The sequence below is a fragment of the Phocoena sinus genome, chromosome 9, assembly GCF_008692025.1.
Source record: "Phocoena sinus isolate mPhoSin1 chromosome 9, mPhoSin1.pri, whole genome shotgun sequence".
NCBI classification, from domain to species: domain Eukaryota; kingdom Metazoa; phylum Chordata; class Mammalia; order Artiodactyla; family Phocoenidae; genus Phocoena; species Phocoena sinus.
Window position 1 is genome coordinate 25,344,280 of NC_045771.1, and position 21,146 is coordinate 25,365,425.

Below are 21,146 nucleotides of genomic sequence, written 5' to 3' on the forward strand. Positions count from 1 at the left end.
GAGTGATATCATATGATATTTGCCCTTCTCTGACTTATTCACTTAGTATGATAATCTCTAGGTCCATCCATGTTGCTGCAAATGGCATTATTTCATTCTTTTTTATGACTGAGTAATATTCCATTGTATATATGTACCACAAGTCCATAGTTTACATTAGAGTCAACTCTTGCAGTATTGTTAACCAAATGCCATATGTTATACATTAGATTTCTACAACTTATTCATCTTGCATAACTGAAACTTTGTACTCTTTGACCAACACCTGCCCATTTCCCCCATCCCCCTAACCCCTAATAACCACTATTTGACTCTCTGATTTTATGACTTTATGATATGTAAATGCTTGTCTGTATTTAGGAAGTCTAATATTATTTGAGTAGAGGAGTAAATTAATTATTTAATCATGTTATGACAGTGAGTGAATAACCCATGGTTAAGCTGAATGACATCAATTTAGAACTCTGAAAGGTGCCCCTGTAATCCCAGTGTCATCCAGTGCAATGAACGGAACAACTTTCCTCCCTGTATGTGACGTGATGAACACATACATCACGTGTATTATGCATGTTGACATGCTACTTTACTAACTGTGCTAATTCTAGTGATATGCCAGAGTTCTTAGGTAAAGGTATTTTTTTAAATGTGAGATTCATAACAGGAAATAAAAAAATATATTCCTCAGAGTTTATCTGGTGTAAAATTTTAATTTTGAAAGAATATATTTTGTAATGTACTGAAATTTTAGTTTTATGCACAGAAACAAATAATTACATTAAACCTCCATGAAGCTTGGTCTTCAAAGCTCAGAGTAACGGGTTTAATGTTTTTGATTATTACATTTTCATAATTTTGGCGGTACTCAACAGATCAATTCTCAATTAGCTAAATATAGAGTGAAATGCAGAAATTTGATATTAATCACCACCATGAACATAAATAGCTATAAGGCATTAACTCCTTTCAAATGGAAATTCATGTTGACAAAAATGAAATGTCAACTTGTTTAATTTTTTACACCCTTAATGATTATATCAATGGGAGAAATAGATTTTTAGTTAATTAATTTTTTTGGTTGAACAAAGTTATTGATATATTCTACTTTTTTATAGACATGGCACTGAGGGATGGGGTCTATGATAATATTAACATGATTTTTAAAAATGTTATATCTTTTAATCCTCCAGCTACCTTATGATGTAAGTGATATTCACCTCATGAAGAAGAGGGAACATACGCCAGTGACACTTTCTCAGTGGTCCATGAGCTATGCATGATTGATTCCAAAGCCTTTGCTCTTTCAACCACTAGGACCCTTCTCCCTTTGGAGAGATGTCTGATCCTGCTGCTCATGTTCGTTATTTAACATTCCATCATTAAAAGTAAACATTAACAACACTGCTTTAAAGAAAGATAAAATCACTAAGATCTCATGGATCAACTTAAGTAAGGGTAACCTTATGTTTGTGTATATCCACAATGTTCAGCAAGTACTAAGGACTCAAAACGGGTTGATGATGTTGGTGATGATGTCGATGGAGGACAACGATGAGGTACAATTGCCCTGGAAGGGCAGGAAGGCAAGGGGGGAAAGTTGACGAGGGCCAGGTTCTAGGTGACTAGAAGGACTAGGCTGGGTTAGAAAGCAGTCTGCGATACTAATTGGAGCTTGTAGTCAGTAGCAAATATGAGAGGCGGATCCCTATAGGGGTCTAAATCAACACTGAGATTAAATAGTCTGGAGCTGAGTTTTGAAATGCAAAGGTAACAAGGAAAATGAGAAACCATTCACAGCTTGTGGAATTAGGAAACCCCTTCAGCTGATGAATGAAAAAGAGGAAATAGGCAAAGCCTAGAGAAATTCCCAAGGTAGGGTCAGATATTCCTTAGGACATATTTTTTTGTGGTGCTGTGACCTGGGTAATGGGAAGCAGTTAAAAAGAGGAGAGAGCTGCTGATGTCCTGGGCAGAGAACTAACTTTTTATGTTCACAGACATATTTAGAACCACTTTAAAATACTTCTATTTGCTCTCTAATTCCTTAATTAGTTTTTTAACCCAGTGTGTTTCCATAAAATAGAACTTTAAATGACAACAGATTGTTTCTCTAACTGATCATGAATAATACACCCACTTCTCTTTTTAAATGGAACCAAGAAATTTATTCCTAATTATAACTAATTCTGTATAGCATTCCAATACAAAACTATAATAATTAATATACCAGGACATTTTTATAAACATAGATTTAAAACCTTATAGCGTTATTCTTCCTATACTTTTGATACATGTACTAGAACATATGAGAAATTGTTCGTTTGTAATGATGTAAAGGCTAAACTAATTGTAAAATGGAGACTTAAATCCCTTGTTAATATGGACACTCCTTATGAACCACATAGTTATTAAAGGAAGTTATTATTTTAATACACATTTTTTTTTGGATATGGAGCTTAAGAATTCCTAATGCTTTTTAGGAAAAATATGTGTTTTTAGCTATTTAAAGGTCTTCAAAAATTAAGATTAAATTATACAAGAATATCAGTGTAATGAATACTATCTCAACCATTTGTTTTAGTACAAAGTTGTTTTCATTTTAACCAAAAAGATTTTGTCATTCAAGAGTTCCGAGTATTTGCAGACCAGGCCCCAAAGTGTGAATATCAAAATCTTCAGAAACGTCAGTGTTAGCTATCATTAAGTATTCAACATACACACCTCCATTTTTTTTCAGGTGCTAACATTTTTTAGACAAAATGCAGGAATACTATTGGGATCTTCTCAGAGATAAGCTACCCGGACTGACCTGCACTGAACTCATTGGTGAACTGCAATTTTTTTTTTTTTTTTTTACAGAATCAGAGTAACTTAACCAGACTCTCCCATGTTACTTCTCAGTTGTGTAGGGAGAACATTGCTATCAGCGGACTCTGAGAGCTACTTTTTCTCTCTGCTAATATCTGTGTGTTTTAGCCATTGATATGAAGTGTAGATTTTACCAAAGACACCTTATTTTTTCCTTCCAGGTCTTACTATATTTTAAAGAAAACACAGTTCTTGGTTTTGGTTTTTTGTTTGTTTTTTAATAAAAATAAGCATTTATTTCAGGAAATAGAGAAAATAATAAAGAAGAAAATGTAGGTCAGTTTTCATTTCACTGACCAAAGATAACTTTTTAGGTGCTTATCTTTCAAAATATGTACTTACATCCTATTCTTTCTTTCTATCTATCTATCTATCTATATCTATCATATGTCCATTATCCATCCATCCACCTACATTACACATATATAGTATAAAATGAGATAATGTTATATGTTAACCTGTAATTTTAAAAAATTGAGACCTAATTCACACACCATAAAATTCATCATTTTAAATTATACAATTTAGAAGTTTTTAGCTTGTCCATAGGGTTGTATAGCTATCATCACTATAATTCCAGAACGTTTTCATCACCCCAGAAAGAAACTCCATGCCTGTTAACAGAACCTCCCCATTTTGTCCCCCATCCAACCCCTGACAAGCACTAATCTACTTTCTGACTCTATGGATTTGCCTATTGTGGATATTTCATGCACATGGAAGCATACATGACCTTTTGTGATTGGCATCTTTACTTAACATAATGATTTCAAGCTTCATGCATATTGTAGCACATATGATTCTTCTTAAAGCTGAATATTGTATGACTATATTATATTGCATTTTTCCATTCATCATTTAGTGTCTTTAGGATTGTTTCCACTCTTTGGCTATTATGAATAATGCTGCCGTAAATCTGTGTGTACAAGTTTTTATGTGAACATGTTTTCAGTTCTCTTGGGTGTATACCAAGAAGCGGAATTGCTGGATCATACAGTAACTTTATGTTAAACTTTCTGAGGAATCACCAAATCCTTTTCCACAGTGGCTACGCTGTTTTACGTTCCCACCAGCAGTATATGAAGGTTCCAATTTCTCCACATTCTCAAAAACACTTGTTAATTTCCATTTTGACAAATATAGCCATCCTAGTGGGTGTGTGTAATCCTTCTTAAAGTAAAAGTATACCATGGAATCTCTCCATATTAATAATAACTATTTATATTATAATTTTAATGGCTACATCATTATATTCCATTGTATGGATGTGTCATTATTTATCCATGCCTTGATTGATATATGTTTACATTGTTTCTATTTTTTATTTAAAAAAAATAATTTTTTTTGGTATTCAGAAACTTTAAATTTTATGTTGTTAAAATTATTATTTCCTTAGTAGTTTTTACTTGATGTCATGCTTAAAAAGCCATTTATCATTTCAAGATTATAAAGATCTTTTTCTATAAACACATCTAGGTCGTGTGTAACAAAAAAAATTTCAATTCTTGTTTTAAAATTTTTATTGGGTATAATTGATTTACAATGTTGTGTTAGTTTCAGGTGCACAGCAAAGTGAATTTGTTATACAAATACATATATCTGCTCTTTTTTAGATTCTTTTCCCACATAAGCCATTACAGAGTATTGAGTAGAGTTCCCTGTGCTATACAGCAGATTCTCATTAGTTATCTATTTCATATATAGTAGTGTGTATGTGTCAATCCTAATCTTCCCAGTTTATCCCTCCCTCCCCCTCTTACCCCCCCCCCCGGTAACCATAGGTTTATTTTCTACATCTGTAACTCTATTTTGGTTTTGTAGATAAGTTCATTTGTAGCCTTTTTTAAGGCTTTATATCCTTCTTAAGGATATAAGCGATATCATATGAGATTTGTCTTTCTCTGTCTGACTTCACTCAGTATGAGAATCTCTAGGTCCATCCGTGTTGCTGCAAATGGCGTTGTTTTGTTCTTTTTATGGCTGAGTAATATTCCATTGTTTATATGCACCACATCTTTATCCATTCCTCTGTTGATGGACATTAGGTTGCTTCCATGCCCTGGCTATTATAAATAATGCTGCAATGAACACTGGGGTGCATGTATCTCTTTGAATTATGGTTTCTCTACAGATATATGCCCAGGAGTGGGATTGCTGGATCATATGGTAGCTCTATTTTCAGTTTTTTAAGGAACCTCCATACTGTTCTCCATAGTGGCTGTACCAGTTTGCATTCCCACCAACAGGGCAGGAGGGTTCTCTTTTCTCCACACCCTCTCCAGCATTTGTTGTTGTAGATTTTTTGATGATGGCCATTCTGACCGGTGTGAGGTGATACCTCCTTGTAGTTTTGATTTGCATTTCTTTAATAATTAGTGATGTTGAGCATCTTTTCATGTGCTTTTTAACCTCAGTTCTTTAAATTTCTCTCTGAGGACAGGCTTGACCATATCTTCTAGTTTTGAAATATATTAGTATCTGTTAAATAGTACTCTATAATTTTAGTTTTAGTTCTCTTTGACTCAAGGATTAATTAACATGAGCACTTAATTGTTTTTTCTAAATCTTTAGGAGTTTTTGATGTTTATCTTCCTTAGTCTTGCTTTAACATTTTACTCTCTTTAAAGCTTTAGTTAAAAATTTCAGATTCTTGAATAGTGGTCAGAGAATATGAATTGAGAGTTCAAGTTTATGGTAATCATTCATATTTTATTTTTGGCAGAAAATAATTTTGTAAGTATTTTATATATATTTGAAATAAAATATATTATTTAGTAGTCATTGTTTTAATCCATTTAATGGATCAGCCTCTAAAAGGGATATGTGAAAGTCAAACTACACTTTTTAAAAAATTTATGGTTTTTTTACTTACATATTTCAGTGTTTCTTTTGATTATGCTCCAAAATTGTTATGCATGCAGTGTAGAAAAGAAAACACCTCAAATCACCATGGTAACATAGACAAGTCACATTTATCACAGTGGCATAATATACATTGGCAGTTTGTGTAATTACAGAAAATCAGATCCATTATAAATAAATGATTTGGTATCCTTTTTAATTCAATATATAAATTATTGTCAGAAATGAGTAGATCTCTCTAGGTTTGATATTTTATTCATTTCTTTAGACACTTTGACATTTGTTCCTACAGAATTATCTATATTTGATTGGCTTACTGTAATTTTGCAAATATTAACAAAATATTGATTCCAAACCATATTGAAAGGACTGTTTAATGATATTTCAAACAATGAATTATTACAAAGGCATTATTACAAAGGCATAACCCAAGATAAAAGAACAATCTGATATTGAGCAAGAAATGAAGTAGTAACTCAACTGGTAAGAGGTGAATTTTAGCTTTATTTTACTCTTCAGAGAAATCTTCATAATAAAAAGTGAATTAAGCTTTTTGGCTTAAATATATAATGTAATTCTAATCCCAGACATTATATTTTATAAACTGGGAATTCTTACAGAAGCTTGACTTGTTCTGTTTGTGACCTATTTTGTTTGGGTTCATAGACCCTTCAGGGAGTATTTGTATTCTCCAAGGGCATAATAGCAGAGCTATTTTATAATTTTTAATATATCTCTCTTTTATTCATTTTTTTCTCCCTTTTCTTCATTCTGCTTCCTTATTCCTTTCTTCCTCCCTCTCTCCCTTCTCTCTGTCTCTCTTTTTCTCTTTTCTCCTCTTGGTTCCTTGGCTAGTGACACATGCTCATAATTGTTCTATGCAAGGTCAATTTTCATCTGTTTAATTAGTTATTTAGTTATTTGGTTATTTCAAAGAATGCAGTAAGCATCTATGAAATACTCCCCTGTCCCTCAAAACTAGGATTGTGATAAAAAGCTGTATCCAAACATGTATTTCCATCACCAACCATTCTCACATCACTCCCAAACAGTCAATATTCCTACCTTTTAAAATAGATTTGTCTGCATATGTATTCCCAAAAAGCACACAAATTTTTAAAATTTTAATCATTTATACCTTTGTAAAATGTGTATTTGGTACTTTATTTTTTCACTTAATGTTATATTGCTAAGATTCATCCAGATTTATGGCTGTCTCTGTAGTTTCAGTCATTTTGACTGCAGTATAATATTCCATTGTGTAAATATTCCATATGCCACAATTGATTTATTCACTCTCTTGATGGTATCTGGGGTTATTCCAGGTGAGTTCTATAAAACTTTCAAGGAAGATTTTATTACAATTTTATACAAACTCTTGCAGAGAAAACAAAAAAAAGGATTATTTTCCAATTTATTCTATGTGGCCAGTATAACCCTGGAACCAAAACAAAAAGGAAATTATAAGAAAGAAAATTACAGTTCCGTCTCACTTATGAGTATGAATATAAAGATTCTAAACAAAATATTAACTGATTGAATCCAGCAGTGCAAAAAATATTTGAAACAAGTTGGATCCATCCCAGGCTTCCATGACATAACTGAAAAATGTATAAATGTAACTCACTATAGTAACAGATTAAAAGAAAATATTTTGTCTCAAAAGATGTATAAAATACATTGCTAACACTAAAAATATACTCATGATAAAAAAAAATCTAGTACATGTAGGATAAAAGGGACTTTCTTAAACTGGTAAGAAACACCTATAAAATGCCTAGATCAACATAATCCTAAATGAAGAATGTGGGAAATATTCTTTAAAGGTTAGAAGAAGTATAAGAATGTGCACTATTGCCACTTCACGTCAAAATTGCATTGAAGGTCCTAGATAGTGCAATAAAAAAGGAAGAAAGAAAAAGATTGGAGGCATAAGAATTGTTAAGGAGAAAATGAAATTGTAATTATTTGCAGTTAACACGATTCTTTACATAGAAATTAAAGAAGTTTTAAGAATTTATAGAGATAAATCCTTAAGTACAATAAAAAGAGTTTCACAAGGGTTTTTCAACCTTAAAACTACTGACATTTTGAACTAGATAATTCTTTATTGGAGGTGGATGTCCTGTGCATTGTAGAACGTTTTAGTAGCACCCCGGCCTCTTCCACAAGTCACCAGTAGTTGCACTCCCCCAGCGGCAAAATCCAAAAATGTCTCCATACATTTCTAAATACCCCTGGGTGATAGAATCACCTCTGGACTGGATAAAAGAGTAATACAAGACAAAACAGAACAAAACAAAAGCAAACAAGCAAAAAAACAACCTTCAGCTGAATTCTCTATACTAGCAGCAGAGTAGTAGATAATATAATTTAGGCCACCATTTACAATGGCATCAGAGAATATTAATTACCTAGGAGTAAGTCTACAAAAAATGGTTAAGTGCTGTGGAAAGAAAATTGTAAGACTACATTAGATCTTGCAGAAGAAGATCCAAACAACCAAGAGACAACTTATGCTCATGGATAGGAAGATATTATAAAGGTATCAAATCTTCCCCAATTGATTTATAGATATTATGTATTTTTCCAAAGATAATCTAAATAGGATTGTTCAGGGAACTTAAAAAGATGGTTCTACATTGTATACAGAAGAGTGTAAAGCAAAGACAAGTCAGAATACTTCTGAGAAAGAAGAATAAGGAGTGGGACTTGCCATACCATTATCAGTCTTATTATGGAACTTTAGTAATTTATACAGTATGATGTGGGTCAAAGAGAGACAAATGAATTAATGGAATAGGAGGGAAAGGCCAGAAAAAGACACATTCTCTACGTTAACAGGTATAAAAGAGAAGCATCTGGTCTAGTCATTCAGAAAAGGGGAGTAGTGCTGATAAAATGATAATATAGGAAAGAGGTGAAGTTGTATACCGACCTCACACCATAAGTCAACTGTGGGTAAATTAAAAATGTGAATGTTGAAAGCAAAAATTTAAACTTCTTAGTAAGCATTCATTATAAAAATAATAAATTTGACAATTTTAAATCTAGATGGTAAAAGCATCTTTTTTTTTTTTTTCCAGCAACACATTGGACTAGATAGTCAGAGACCCCTCCTGGTACACAGCAGATTTGAAAAAAGCAGGAATATATGTACACACACACACACACACACACACACACACTCACATACACAGACACTTTCATAAATGTACTCATAAATGTAGCACTGTTAGAAATACAATGATTAATTAAAACTTATAATGGAAGTTATATATACAAATAAATATCTATAAGGTATTAAGTACCCCCACGAAGGAAACAATAAAAGGCTTAACTCGCTCTAGATAAAGAGAAGTTTTCTGTCAGGAAATGAAAAATATACTGAGATCCGAGGATTGCAACACATTTCGGTTTGTTCCCAAATTCCTCTTAAAATGTCTTACTTAATATCGCCTAATTATTACATATTCTTTACATTTATTTTCCTTTTAAACAAACATTTGATATTTTTATCATCTCTTCGGTCACTTATAAGAGATTTTATTTAAACCTCTTAATTCATCTGCTTCCCTGAAATGTGTATCACTAAATAATGGATTTTTTCTTATTCTAAACATTCAATTAGCTTATTTGAGTACCATCAGTACAATTAAAGGTTGTATTTCTACTTCTCAAATTGTGCTATTCATTCCTGATAATGACACTTTTCATTCTTAAAACACCTTTAAGGCAAGATCATAAAGACATTTCCAGAAGAGAAAGTACAATTGTCAGTTCAGTTTCTTCTCAGCGTCCATGGCTCAAGGGCCTAGCCGCTCCGCGGCATGTGGGATCTTCCCGGACCGGGGCACGAACCCGTGTCCCCTGCATCGGCAGACGGACTCTCAACCACTGCGCCACCAGGGAAGCCCGTCAGTTCAGTTTCTTGATGGAAAAATCAAGAAGGAGGGTTGGCTGAGAGAATTAGAAATGCCATTCAACTGCATTCCTTGTCCTATTTGTTTCACACACTAAAATAATCAGGTAAAGAAAACCATTTCAGATTCTTTTCCCTTATAGGTTATTACAAAATATCGAGTATAGGTCCCTGTGCTATGCAGTAGGTCCTTTCTATTTCTATGCAGTAGGTTCGTTATCTATTTTATATTTAGTAGTGTGTGTGTGTTAAATGATGAGAAGGAGCCCGGCCATGCAAAGATCCAGGTGGGAAGAGCATTGGAGAAAGAGAGAAGGAGAGAGAGAACAAGAAACACCAAAGTACTGAAATAGAGCAAACGTCATGTGTTTGAGGAACGGAAGGATCCCAGGGTGGATGAAGTATAGAAACAAGTGACTGGAGAATTAACAAGGCCTTAAGGGCCCTGATAAACACTTTATGTTTTATTTTAGTGAAATGGGAAGCCACTGCATTAGGGAGAGGAGCCATCTGACTTGATGTGTGTTTCACAGTATCACTCTGGCCGCAGGACGGAGAGTGGGTTGTTGTTCACCACTGTGAACATAGATATGGGCTGGGAGTTCAGGGAGAGATCACAGTAGCTTGGACCAGTGCAGAGAAGAGGAAATGGAGAGAATGGGGAAATTCCGGATATGTTTTGGCGACAGGACCTGTTAATGTCTTAGATGTGGGCTGTTTGTTTGTTTTTACCACTGGGGGCAATTTGAATTTTATTTTAGGATCTTATCTCCAGTTCTGGCCTCCACTGAGCCATGGGTCAGACTTGGATGAATCCATACCTTTTTTAGGGAGAAACTGTTGAAGGCGGGGTGGGGAGTCGGTCCAGTTGAAATTGAAGTGGAGGCCAGATCAGAAAGGCTCAGCCATGGACTTCTTCCCCAGTGACTGGAGGGTTAGAGCAATAACTGCTGAAATCGTTAGTCTTTTAGGCCTGCACTATTTAAATAGGGATGTGGCTATTGAGCTTTGAAATACAGCTAGTCCAAATCGCAATTATCTGTGAGTCTAAGGTATACACAGGAGTTTGAAGATGTGATATATAAAAAAGTTATAAAGTATCCCATTAATGTTTGTATATTGGTTATATTTGATGTCATAATGCTTTGCATATATTGGGTTACACAAATGCTTTAATGAAAATAATTTTCTTATTTCTTTTACTTTTTAAACTTCTTTGAAGAACAACTTTATATTTACAGAAAAATTGAGCAGATAGTACAGAAGGTTCCCATATTCCACACTTCCACACACCAGTTTCTCCAATTATTAATGTTTTGTATAATGTAGTACATCCGTTACAATTAATGAACCAATATTGATATACATTGCTATAGCTAAAGTCCATAGTTTATGTTCACTCTTTGTGTTTTACACTTATAATGTAGGGTTTTTAACTTAGGTTTTTGAATTGATTGAATGGATAGACAGCCCTCAGCTCCTACTAAGAGGAAAAGACTGTGGGGAACGTGTTTTGAGTGAGGACTCTTGTGTCTGGATATGTAAAGTGTAAGATGGTTATCAAACAACCAAGTGGAGATACAGTTAATTGGTAAGTCTGCACTCAGGGCTAGGGTTATACATTTGAGACTCATCAGTGGAGGTATGAAGTTACATTTCGAATTAACATGGTCTGATGTGTTAATGGGAAATAAGAAAACAGACAGAGTGAGGACAGCTCACTCAAAAGTTTTATTTTACTGCTAAGGAGAGTAGATAAATGAGGCAGTAAGGTTAGTAATGGGATTGCTGCTTGCTTTTTTTTTTTTTTTTTAAGATGAGAGCTATGAGAACTCAGTTGTAAACTGAAGGGACCACTGCAGACAGTCTAAATCTGCTGATGTAAAAGAAAGAAGGTAACTGTGAGACAAAGTGCACAGAGAGTGAGAGTGAAGGGGGGTCCTAGCACTAGAGGAGGAATACGCCTTTGATTGGATGAGGGACGTTGTGTTTCAGCAGGAGGGAAGCGATCACATGAGCATAGATGCAGGTAGGCTGTAGGTTTTGTTGGGGAGTGAGGAGGGGGTCTTTGTCCCTATCTGCTGCTTTCCTCCGTGAGAAAGTCTGAGACAAGCTGAAGCGATGGGGAGGAAATGTTGGTTGTGTGCCAACATGAAACAGTTAGTCATCCAGAAGTGGGGGAAGTGGATTTGATGAAAGTTGCTATTTCCTATGGCATTTGGTCAATGACTTCAATCTTCATATATTCATTCTTCTTTTAAGGGTGCTAAAAATGACTAAATTAACTGATTTTATTTTTACCTTTCTTATTTTTTCCTGCTTACCCAATAGCCACAGGTGGTTATGAGAAGGAAAAGGGATAGTTTTGTACCAAGAAAGAGAAATGAAAGTAATAAACATGACCAATACACTGAGTGGCTTATACTTATAAATATATTTATATCTAATATTTGCACCTAAAGGTGAATGAATTACTCTTGGCATTGCCTTTTGCATTGTGGAAACAAGAAAATGTAGATCAAGGGAGCATAAGTGTAGGCAGAGAATGGATGATGATGATGGTAGTTTTTCACATATTGCACACCTGTTGTGTGCCAGTCACATACTAAGTGCTTCACATGCATCGTCTCATGCAGCCCTTGTAATAGCCCAGGGAGGTTGGGGTTATAATGTTCTCTTGACAGTTGACAAAACAGGTTTTTGGAGAGTAACTTGCCCAGATAACACAGGGAACTGGCAGAGCCAGAAAGCAAACGCCAGTCCCTGAATCCCAAGCTCACAATCTTCCCCAGAACAATATTCAACAGAGCCAATGTTTTCAAATAAAATCTCCATTGAATAGGTCATTTTTACTACAACAGCATGTTGGAGTGCTTGACATGCCTAGTAACGAAAATACAGTTTTTTCCATGCATTTCATATTGAACAGAAAATATCCAAAGTGATATATGGACTCAGAGCAGTATCTGACTAGTAAAAGTTACCTCCACCTCCATGTTGTTTGTTTCCATTTCTCCACTAACCCACATTGATTAAAGAGTATGTAAAAAATTAGTGCACTTCAAAATTTCTGAAATAACTAAAGTCTAGGATGGAAAGAAACACAAGAAAACTTGCTGGAGCATAATTTACTATCTATCTATATCTATCTATATATATATATGAATTTAGCCTAACAAAATATATTTATATTTCTTACTTGTATTGTTAGTAAACCATAGTACATTGATGGATATATCGAGACGTTTGTCATTTCAATTTTTTTTCTGGACAAAATGCCACTTAATTCTGTTTTTCAGGGTGCCCAGTTTCAGTACAAAGGGTGATCATTCAAATTTCTACTTGTTGAAATTAATAAACGACATAGCCTCTCATGGTTACTCAAGGGTGTTCTTTGTTACACAGACCACAGTACCAGGGCAATTATTTGAGATAAGCCAATACGCAGTTGAATCAGTTCTTTGTTGAAAGGGTTGAAGTAATTCAACTGCAAGCCTAGCCCAAGATCAGAAATCAGATTACTAAAACAAGTCGCAAGAGTGGTTTCTAACATCACACTGATAACAGTGTAAAAGGGACTGATTTGGTCCCTTCATTTGTGAACATAAAAGATGAGAGCTGATAGAAATGAAGTTCATAATGCTATGAAGAAGCTGAATGTGGATTTGCTTGGAATCGTTAGTGGGTGCCTCTTTCATGCTCTACTGTAATTTATTGATTGCACACTCAATATCAAGCAGTCTTTGGTGCCGTGCCCACAAAGATAAGAAATGCACTCTGCCTTTATTAAGGAGACCATGGTCTTGTGAGGAAGGCAGAGGGTCCAACCAGTATTGAGCACGTAATAGGCTCTCAATAAATATCTGTTGAATGAATGTTTTGATCAGGAATGGGGATGGATAGTGCAAGTGTACAGAGAGCAGTGAGTGCCATGATAGAGAAGGACAGGACACGAAGAGGCACTTGGGTCCCTGCTCCAGATTTAGAAGATAAGGATCCTTATAGGTGTGCCTTTAAGACACATCTTGAAGGAATTATATACAGAAGAAAGGTTAGGATAAAGGAGGAAGTGAACTTATAGAAAATAACATGCGAAACAGGATCGTGAGAAAGTGCATGGTGAATTTAAAGAACTGGATTTTAGGTATATTTGGCTTTGTGTTAGTAGAGGAGAACAAGGATTAGAAAGGGTGACTCCAGAAAAGCCAAACATGCTCACTGCGAAGTTGTTATGCTCTCATATAGACCCTGGATCTCAAACACAGCACTGCCGTAAAACAATAAAGGAAATAATAGTTAATATTTATATAATGCTTACTATTTACTGAATGCTTTCTGTATATTGATTCACTTAATCCTCATATCCCTCTGAGATGGGAATTACAATTAGCCCATTTTAAAAATGAGCCAAGTGAGGGACAGACAGATCAAGTACCTCACCTGAGATCATCTATCTAATAAGTGTCAGAGCTGGGGTTTGAGTGCGATGACCTGGCCCCCAAACCCACGTTTCTAGTGTATTATACTTTTATATAGTATGTATACTTTAGTATATTGCCTCTTGGTGCAAGGCCAAATTTAGTGTAACTTGCTATTAATAATTATATTGAAGTATCCAAGTTGGACAATTATGTTTGTGGTAATACAGCTCTCATTAGCTTCCTTTCCAGTATACCTTCTTGAGTTGGAGGAAAGAGATATAGAAACAGCTAGCACACTAAGAATTATATATAACTCAGAGTACATTCATGAGAATGTGTTACACAAGTGACATTCTCCTAGCCTGGGTATCATTATGGTAAAAAAGATTGGGATGCTGTTGTAGGAGATATGGAGCCATTCAGTGAGGAGTATGACAACATTGGGGAATTCAGTTAGACAAAAGTAAATAATACTTTATTCATGGAGTATATGACATCAGAATTTTGAAATGGTATGTAAATGTCAGGACTTGTTGAAGATGTTAATGTGAAATTCTTAACTGATGTGTATTTTTCCATCCAGTAATCTCTTACCCATGGAATTTCCATAATCCTTTGTCTAGGTATCACTTAAAGAATGTTTAATATCCTGTCTGTTACTCTACATTGGTATGTACTGAGCATGCATACCGCGTGAATCATCATCATCGTCGTGTTTAATTACCACCGGCATTGTTCTTTGCAACTATTTGTTTAATTTTCATAGCGACTCTACGAGTGTTAATATTACGCCCATTTTACAGATGAGGAATCTGAGGATTTAAAAGTTAACCTGCTCACATTCACTTGGAGTTAGAAAAGGATTTGATCCGTTATAGCACGTGGGTTTCCACTTGAGTATCTGAGGAGTAGTTAAGATAGTGGTTGATTGGAGAGCTCCTATTTTTTTCTCTAATTCCCTATTTCTTTCTTGATTTATATATAAAGTCATTTCCCATGTGAACTAATAATAATAATTTAAATGCATATAGATCTTTTGAGACTTAAAAATATGTTCATCTTTATTTTTTAAGTCCCTATGTGACAAGTAAAGAAAAGAGAGTCCATAAGTTGTGAAAATAAATGCAGAAGCAAAGTGAGCATGAATGTGCAGCTCTTGACTCTCAAAACAGTGCTCTTTTCTCCATGCTGTGCTGTCTCTTGTGTCCTTAGCAGTTGTTTGCAGATACCAGGCATCTCATCAGAGACTTCACACTGCATTCAAATTTTAGGAAGATTCCAAAGAGGAATGTTTTAGACTTTTGTGATTATTGGTTTTAGTTTAAAACTCCGCAGGTAGAATAAGGAACTCATTATAAGATGGAAATATATAGAGTTGACATGTATAACTATTAGTAGTATATATTTTGGGGGAGTAAAATATAGAAAAGAGATAGCAAGAAGGGGACAGTTTCTAGTATAGTATAGAAATTAAATCCGGTATACGGTGAGAAGAAATTCAGGGAAGGGAACCTGCAGAGAGAAGATTGGCACAAAGAAAAGGGATTGATGTTAGGCGAATTTGTCAAGACAGTAAAGAGTAAGGCAAGAAGATGAAGGTGTGGGCTGTGGGCAGCCTCCAAAGGCTAGTAGAGAAAAGGAAATTCTATATAGAAAGTGAGGCTATAGATGGAACAAGAAAACATTGCGGGTAGTGATCCCTTTCTACTCTTAAAACCTGTGATTATGTAAAAGTTAATGAGAGAGAAAGTAAAAGTGAGCAGAAGCTGGTAAGAGAAAAAGATGAAAGCTTCTGGGAGAAATGGAAGGTTAGAAAAGATGACATTTCTTGTATCCTGCTGCCCCGCCAGTACTGCACTATCACAGTGAATTGAGGGAACTTTTATGATCTGAGCGGAGTTGGGACTTCCCAGCGACCACTGCCTCACCCACTGAGAGGATCCTAAACGTAGCCCACATGGATAGACTCTTGGGCAGAGGTAGCCAAAGCAGAGGCTTAGAAGAGACATTGAATATGGCAATTGCTTCAGAGTGGAGTTCAAGTCGGAATAAAGTCAAACTCTAGGGAATCTGGCTGCGACGTTCTCCTGCCACATGTTGAATTGCTGTTCATAGTTCATATTGTACAATAGCTGTTACGCTTCAAGGCATCTACACTCCGTAGCCACTATTGGCTGTCCAGCCTATCAACTTCTATTTATTTAACTGTTACGTTTGTCGCCTAACTTGGATGCTCATCATTTACTTTCTAATGTGCGTAATGAAGCACGTCTTCTTCCTGAAAGTATGTCTGGGCTTCTTTTCATGTCAGAGATATTATGCTACCAAGAATGACCTTGTATGGATTACTAGCTTAATATCTCTTACTATGCACAATATTTTTTTATCTACCATTTTTTTCTTAGGGAGAAATAAGCCCAGTGGTCTATCTCACTGAAAAGTTAACATTGTTTCCTAAACATTTATAGGTAGTGCTGGGACACCGGTCACTTTTAATGAAAATGGAGACGCTCCTGGTCGTTATGATATCTTCCAGTATCAAATAACCAACAAAAGTACAGAATACAAAATCATTGGGCACTGGACCAATCAGCTTCATCTAAAAGCAAGTATCAATATAAACTTATACTTTATGTATACTGTTCTCAAGGAGAGATGCTTTACTTTTAAGTAATATAACATTTGTTAGAATTGATCTTCTTGTAAATAAGTTTTCAGAAAATGTATGATTTGATCCTTCTTCAACTTTAAAATGTTATGAGAAGTCTTTTTTTTTTTTTTTTTTTTGAGAAGTCTTAAATGTCTGTAGAGATATTTACTCTCTGCAGGGATTTAGTGAAAGATCTCATTTTCTTTTAAGTGACTAAACATACATTTAGGGAAACTTTATACTTTTCTGAAAGGCTCAGTTGTTCAAAGCTTTGTACAGTGTGTGTGTATGTGTGTGTTTGGGGGGAGGGGTGACAAACTGTGCCATGAATGACAAAGTCGGTGCTTAATAAGTGTGCTTCACCTTTGCCCCATCATAAGTTGAGATCTTGCAGCTACGTCTGCTGGATGGAAGTCAATCACGATCTGTACGTACATTACCTCTTTGAATCACAACATCAGAGAAAGTTAATGGACCCCAAAGAGATGTTCAGTTTTTTAACAGCCCTTAGGGCTGCCAGCTGTCCCTGTCCCCCTGGAGAGCCACGAAGGCCCAAGGCCCACAGATTTTGCAGTTCCTACAAGTGGCCACATGAGGAGAACTTGGAGAGCCCAACTGGAAGCGAGGTCACAGGGCAGCGAGGTCGCAGGGCCTGGGGCGGTACCAAAGGCAGTTGGTCATCTGCCTGCCCAGTGTCATGCTGTGTCCGCCCACCCCGGGCTCTGTCTCCTCCTGCTGGGACCCAGGTGGGGCTGGCACGTGGGGATAACAGCAGGAGGAGAAGCTCTGTCAGATGAGTCTAGCTGGCAGGCAGCCCTCCAGAGGGGCTATCCGAGGGAAGGGGTCTTTGTGGACACTGGGGGGTGCTGTCTGTTACCAGCACCCACTAATCATAAGGGGCTCCAGAGCAGGAAGCCCGTCCTGAACTTGACAGATAGGGAGGCCCGGGAAGTCACAGGACACAGGGCAGGCAGTGGCTGCGTGAGGAGGGCACAGGAGTGGTTGGAGAAGCATCTGCTTACCACGGGGTAAGGAACCATTTCAAAATTTAACAGCCTGTGGTGCCATATCTATGCACGCTGGCGCCTTCTGGTCTAGACAAACAAGGAGTGTGCTCTGTGGTCGCAGCTAAGGATCAGAGTTCCTTCATACATGAACATTAATGTTCATAATACATTCTCTCATACATCTGTAACGTGACTGTTTACAGGAACTGAGTGGCCGAGGAATCACTACAGCAGCAGTGTTTCCCCTGTAGGCAGTGAGGTGCTTTTAAAGTGTGTCTAATAAACCAGAAACATACTCTTCTACTGTTATATTGTTCTAATGTGTATTTCACTCTTTCCTCTAGTAAAAGTACCTCCTCTTCTTGATTCTCAAAGCTACCATAACACTGTGAGGGCTGAGTTCATTTCTTAAATGAATAATTAATTTCATTTCCTAGCTACAGCTTATCCTAGCTGGAAGGTAAACTCTTATGACATACATGAGGGTGGGGAGAGAGATTATTCTTGTCTGTGTGTGTTTTACACGTGTGTATGTGCTTTCTTGTGTTTGAACCCATTCGAAAGACATCAATTTGGTGTTTTTAATACATTTTTCACCTCTGTATGTCCAAATATAGCCCCTGAAGTGCTATGTTTATGCAGCACCAGTCACCATAGTTCTCAGAAAAGCAGCAGATAATGAGAAATAAGGAAACTAGGATATTTATGATGTATTGTCTCCGTAATGACTTCCTGATAATTGTCACAGTTCCGCTTTCAGTAATGCACAAAGACAGCTCATATTTGCAACTATGGTTGTACTTCGTAAGACCACGTATCTACACCTTATTACATGTAGCAGCCTGATGAAACCCTAGCCCTTGTCCTGCAACCCAAACTTATGGAAACAAAGCTTTGATAACTCTGTGGGTTATTGATGCCAATCTGAAAATCAATCGCTTCTTGGCAAAAGCCCTTTTGACAGTGGACCTCTGTGAAATAAAATAATTAAACACAACAAAGAAAATTTGATATGGGTTAAAATAGGGAAGCTACTTTTTATCTGACTTTTATGAATGCCAAACTGCTTACTATATTCTTATGATTAAGGATTTAAATAACAAAGTTCAATGGTTGAAAAATATGTGCATTAATATATAATATGAAGATACCTAAAATAATTATATACACAAGCACACGTACACACACGCACGCACATCTCTCTCTACATATATATTTATTATAAAACTTTATGTTGAATCTCAAGCTCTTTTATGTACATTTATGGTGCATGAAAAGTTTTATGTTTATTATTGTGTTATTGCTCATAAAATATATCAAAACGATTTGTAAGAATTATTTCTCATGCATGACTATGATCGTGTATAACTACATAGCCATGCTAGCTTTACTGAAACAGAGAATCAACTCTCAGAAAAGAGTGAATTAGTTTGTGAAGAGAGGTCATACGTCAAGGGTTGAATTCTGAATTTTATCAGGACAAACAAAATGTTTCTCCTTGGGAACAGGACTAGTCATCTGTTTGGAGGTGGAGTAGGGGTTCCTTGGAAAGTGACAGATTTACTGAAGTTCTGCTTAGATCTCAGGCAAGGCACCAAACAAATGCTTTGCCCCAGTTTTGTCGTCTATAAAGTAGAAACATTAATAGCACCTACCTTAGATGGCTGTAATAAGAATTTAATGAAATAATACAGTAAAGCCGTTAGTCCAGGGCCTGGCCCACATGACAGCCATAAACATTACCTATTATTAATCCAGTGTCTCATGGTTCTGTGTGGTCAGTGGGAGATCTGAGAATGAGTGTGGTGAGCAGAGAAGTGAAGCTTCTGTCAGAAGAGGCACTTGAGTTTGCTTTAGCAAGTTCAGAATACGTTCACTTAAAATGGGGACCATTTGTCCCTATAGCCCATTGCCTGCCTTTAATATTGGCCTTAATACTTTAGCAAATCTATCTGCACTTACAAAGTAAACTTTATTTAATGTAAGTATGTAGTTCCTTTTCCTGTGGTAGCCTGTGGCTAGATATTGTCACCTAGGTAGTTATTTTTGGATGGATTGGATGCATTCATTCTGTGCACATACTGCATGCTAAGTGTTGGGATTAGAGTGAAAATGTGAACTCTGCTCTCAGGGCGCTCGCAGACTGGAAGGATAGATGGACACTCAAACCAACAATTCTAGTGCCGTGGGGCAGGCCACAGATGAAGGTATGTCCGTGGTTTTGCACCTGCAGCCCAGAGACAGGCCCCGAATCCGGCCTGACTGCTGGCGGGAGTTGTGATGATGGCAGCGGAGGGCGCTCTTCCCCATGTACTCCGTCCCTTCTTAGTCTCTTAAACCAGATTTGCAATAGATTTCACACTCTCAATGGTAAGCATTTATCAGCCAGTTATTGGATTGAATTCGGCTTATTTTCAAAGAGCCAGTTTTTTCTGACTGAATTCAACCATAGGATAAGTTTGTGCACAGAGGGTGCTTGATTATGCATATATGAGTGCAATAAATTTGCCCTGAATATATCTTAGTGGAGTGAAAGAAATTGTAAAAGTAGGTTATTCTTTATTTTTTTTCCTGGAAAATCATGAGGTGTTTTATTTCCTCAAAAGCATTGTCTTCATTGTTCTAAATATTTTTTTTCTTTTTTATGGCACTAACATATGTTCTTAACTTAGCAATTACAATGAGTTAGTATAACTGTTTATTTTGATTTCGGTTTTTTTATTCAGTAATCTCAGTCCACGCATGAAGGGCATATTGTCTACCTGAGAGTGAATTTGAACAATTAGGCTTCTCCGTTTTGTGAGGCTTAATCTCTCAAGAGGCAGGTGGTCCTTATCAGTGATTACAAAACGTACTGTAACCTAGAGGTTCAGAGAAAACAGCGGAGCCTGAACTGCAAAAAGAACAGCCATATGCTACTTCGAGTCTGCAGGGAGAAGGCGTATGGAGGCTACCTACCGGATGGGCCTAAAATAACTGAGGGCTCACTTTTCTGTACTTCCAACCAGAGCTACTCTTTCTAGATTACTGTAAGATGAGGCATAGTTTTTGCTTGTTTTGTTTTATTTTTTTATTCAAACTAAGTAATTTGAAGATAAATAAGATAGTAAAGGATAATGACTTCATAAGAATGTTTCATTGTTAGCATGGAGTCAATTGGAAAGGGTGATTTGAAGAAGGGCTTCATTTAATTTTGTGTGGGGGCCACCCCATAGATGAAAGTAACTCTTGACCAGGTACTGAATTCTGACCCTCAGTTTTCTCATCTGTTAAGTGGGATAATAAGTAGGCTTATTATGAAGATCAAATGCATTGGTATTCCAATGCATAGTGGTCAGAAACAAGACCTCAAAGTCAGAAAGAAGAGTTTTGTGTTCCAAACCTTCCATTCCTGAGCCTTGGGCACGTTATTTTACCTC

At 36.2% G+C, this 21,146-nt stretch overlaps 1 protein-coding gene across 5 annotated transcripts in view; it reads left to right on the top strand.

The window, feature by feature from the left end:
• The window catches only part of GRM8 (glutamate metabotropic receptor 8), a 767,368-nt gene that overhangs the window by 600,138 nt on the left and 146,084 nt on the right, over positions 1-21,146 (top strand). For all 5 annotated transcript variants that reach the window (XM_032644030.1, XM_032644028.1, XM_032644033.1 and 2 more), the window contains one exon: positions 16,539-16,675. In XM_032644030.1, coding sequence (XP_032499921.1) covers positions 16,539-16,675 — 137 coding nt within the window. The remainder of the gene's footprint in view (positions 1-16,538; positions 16,676-21,146) is intronic.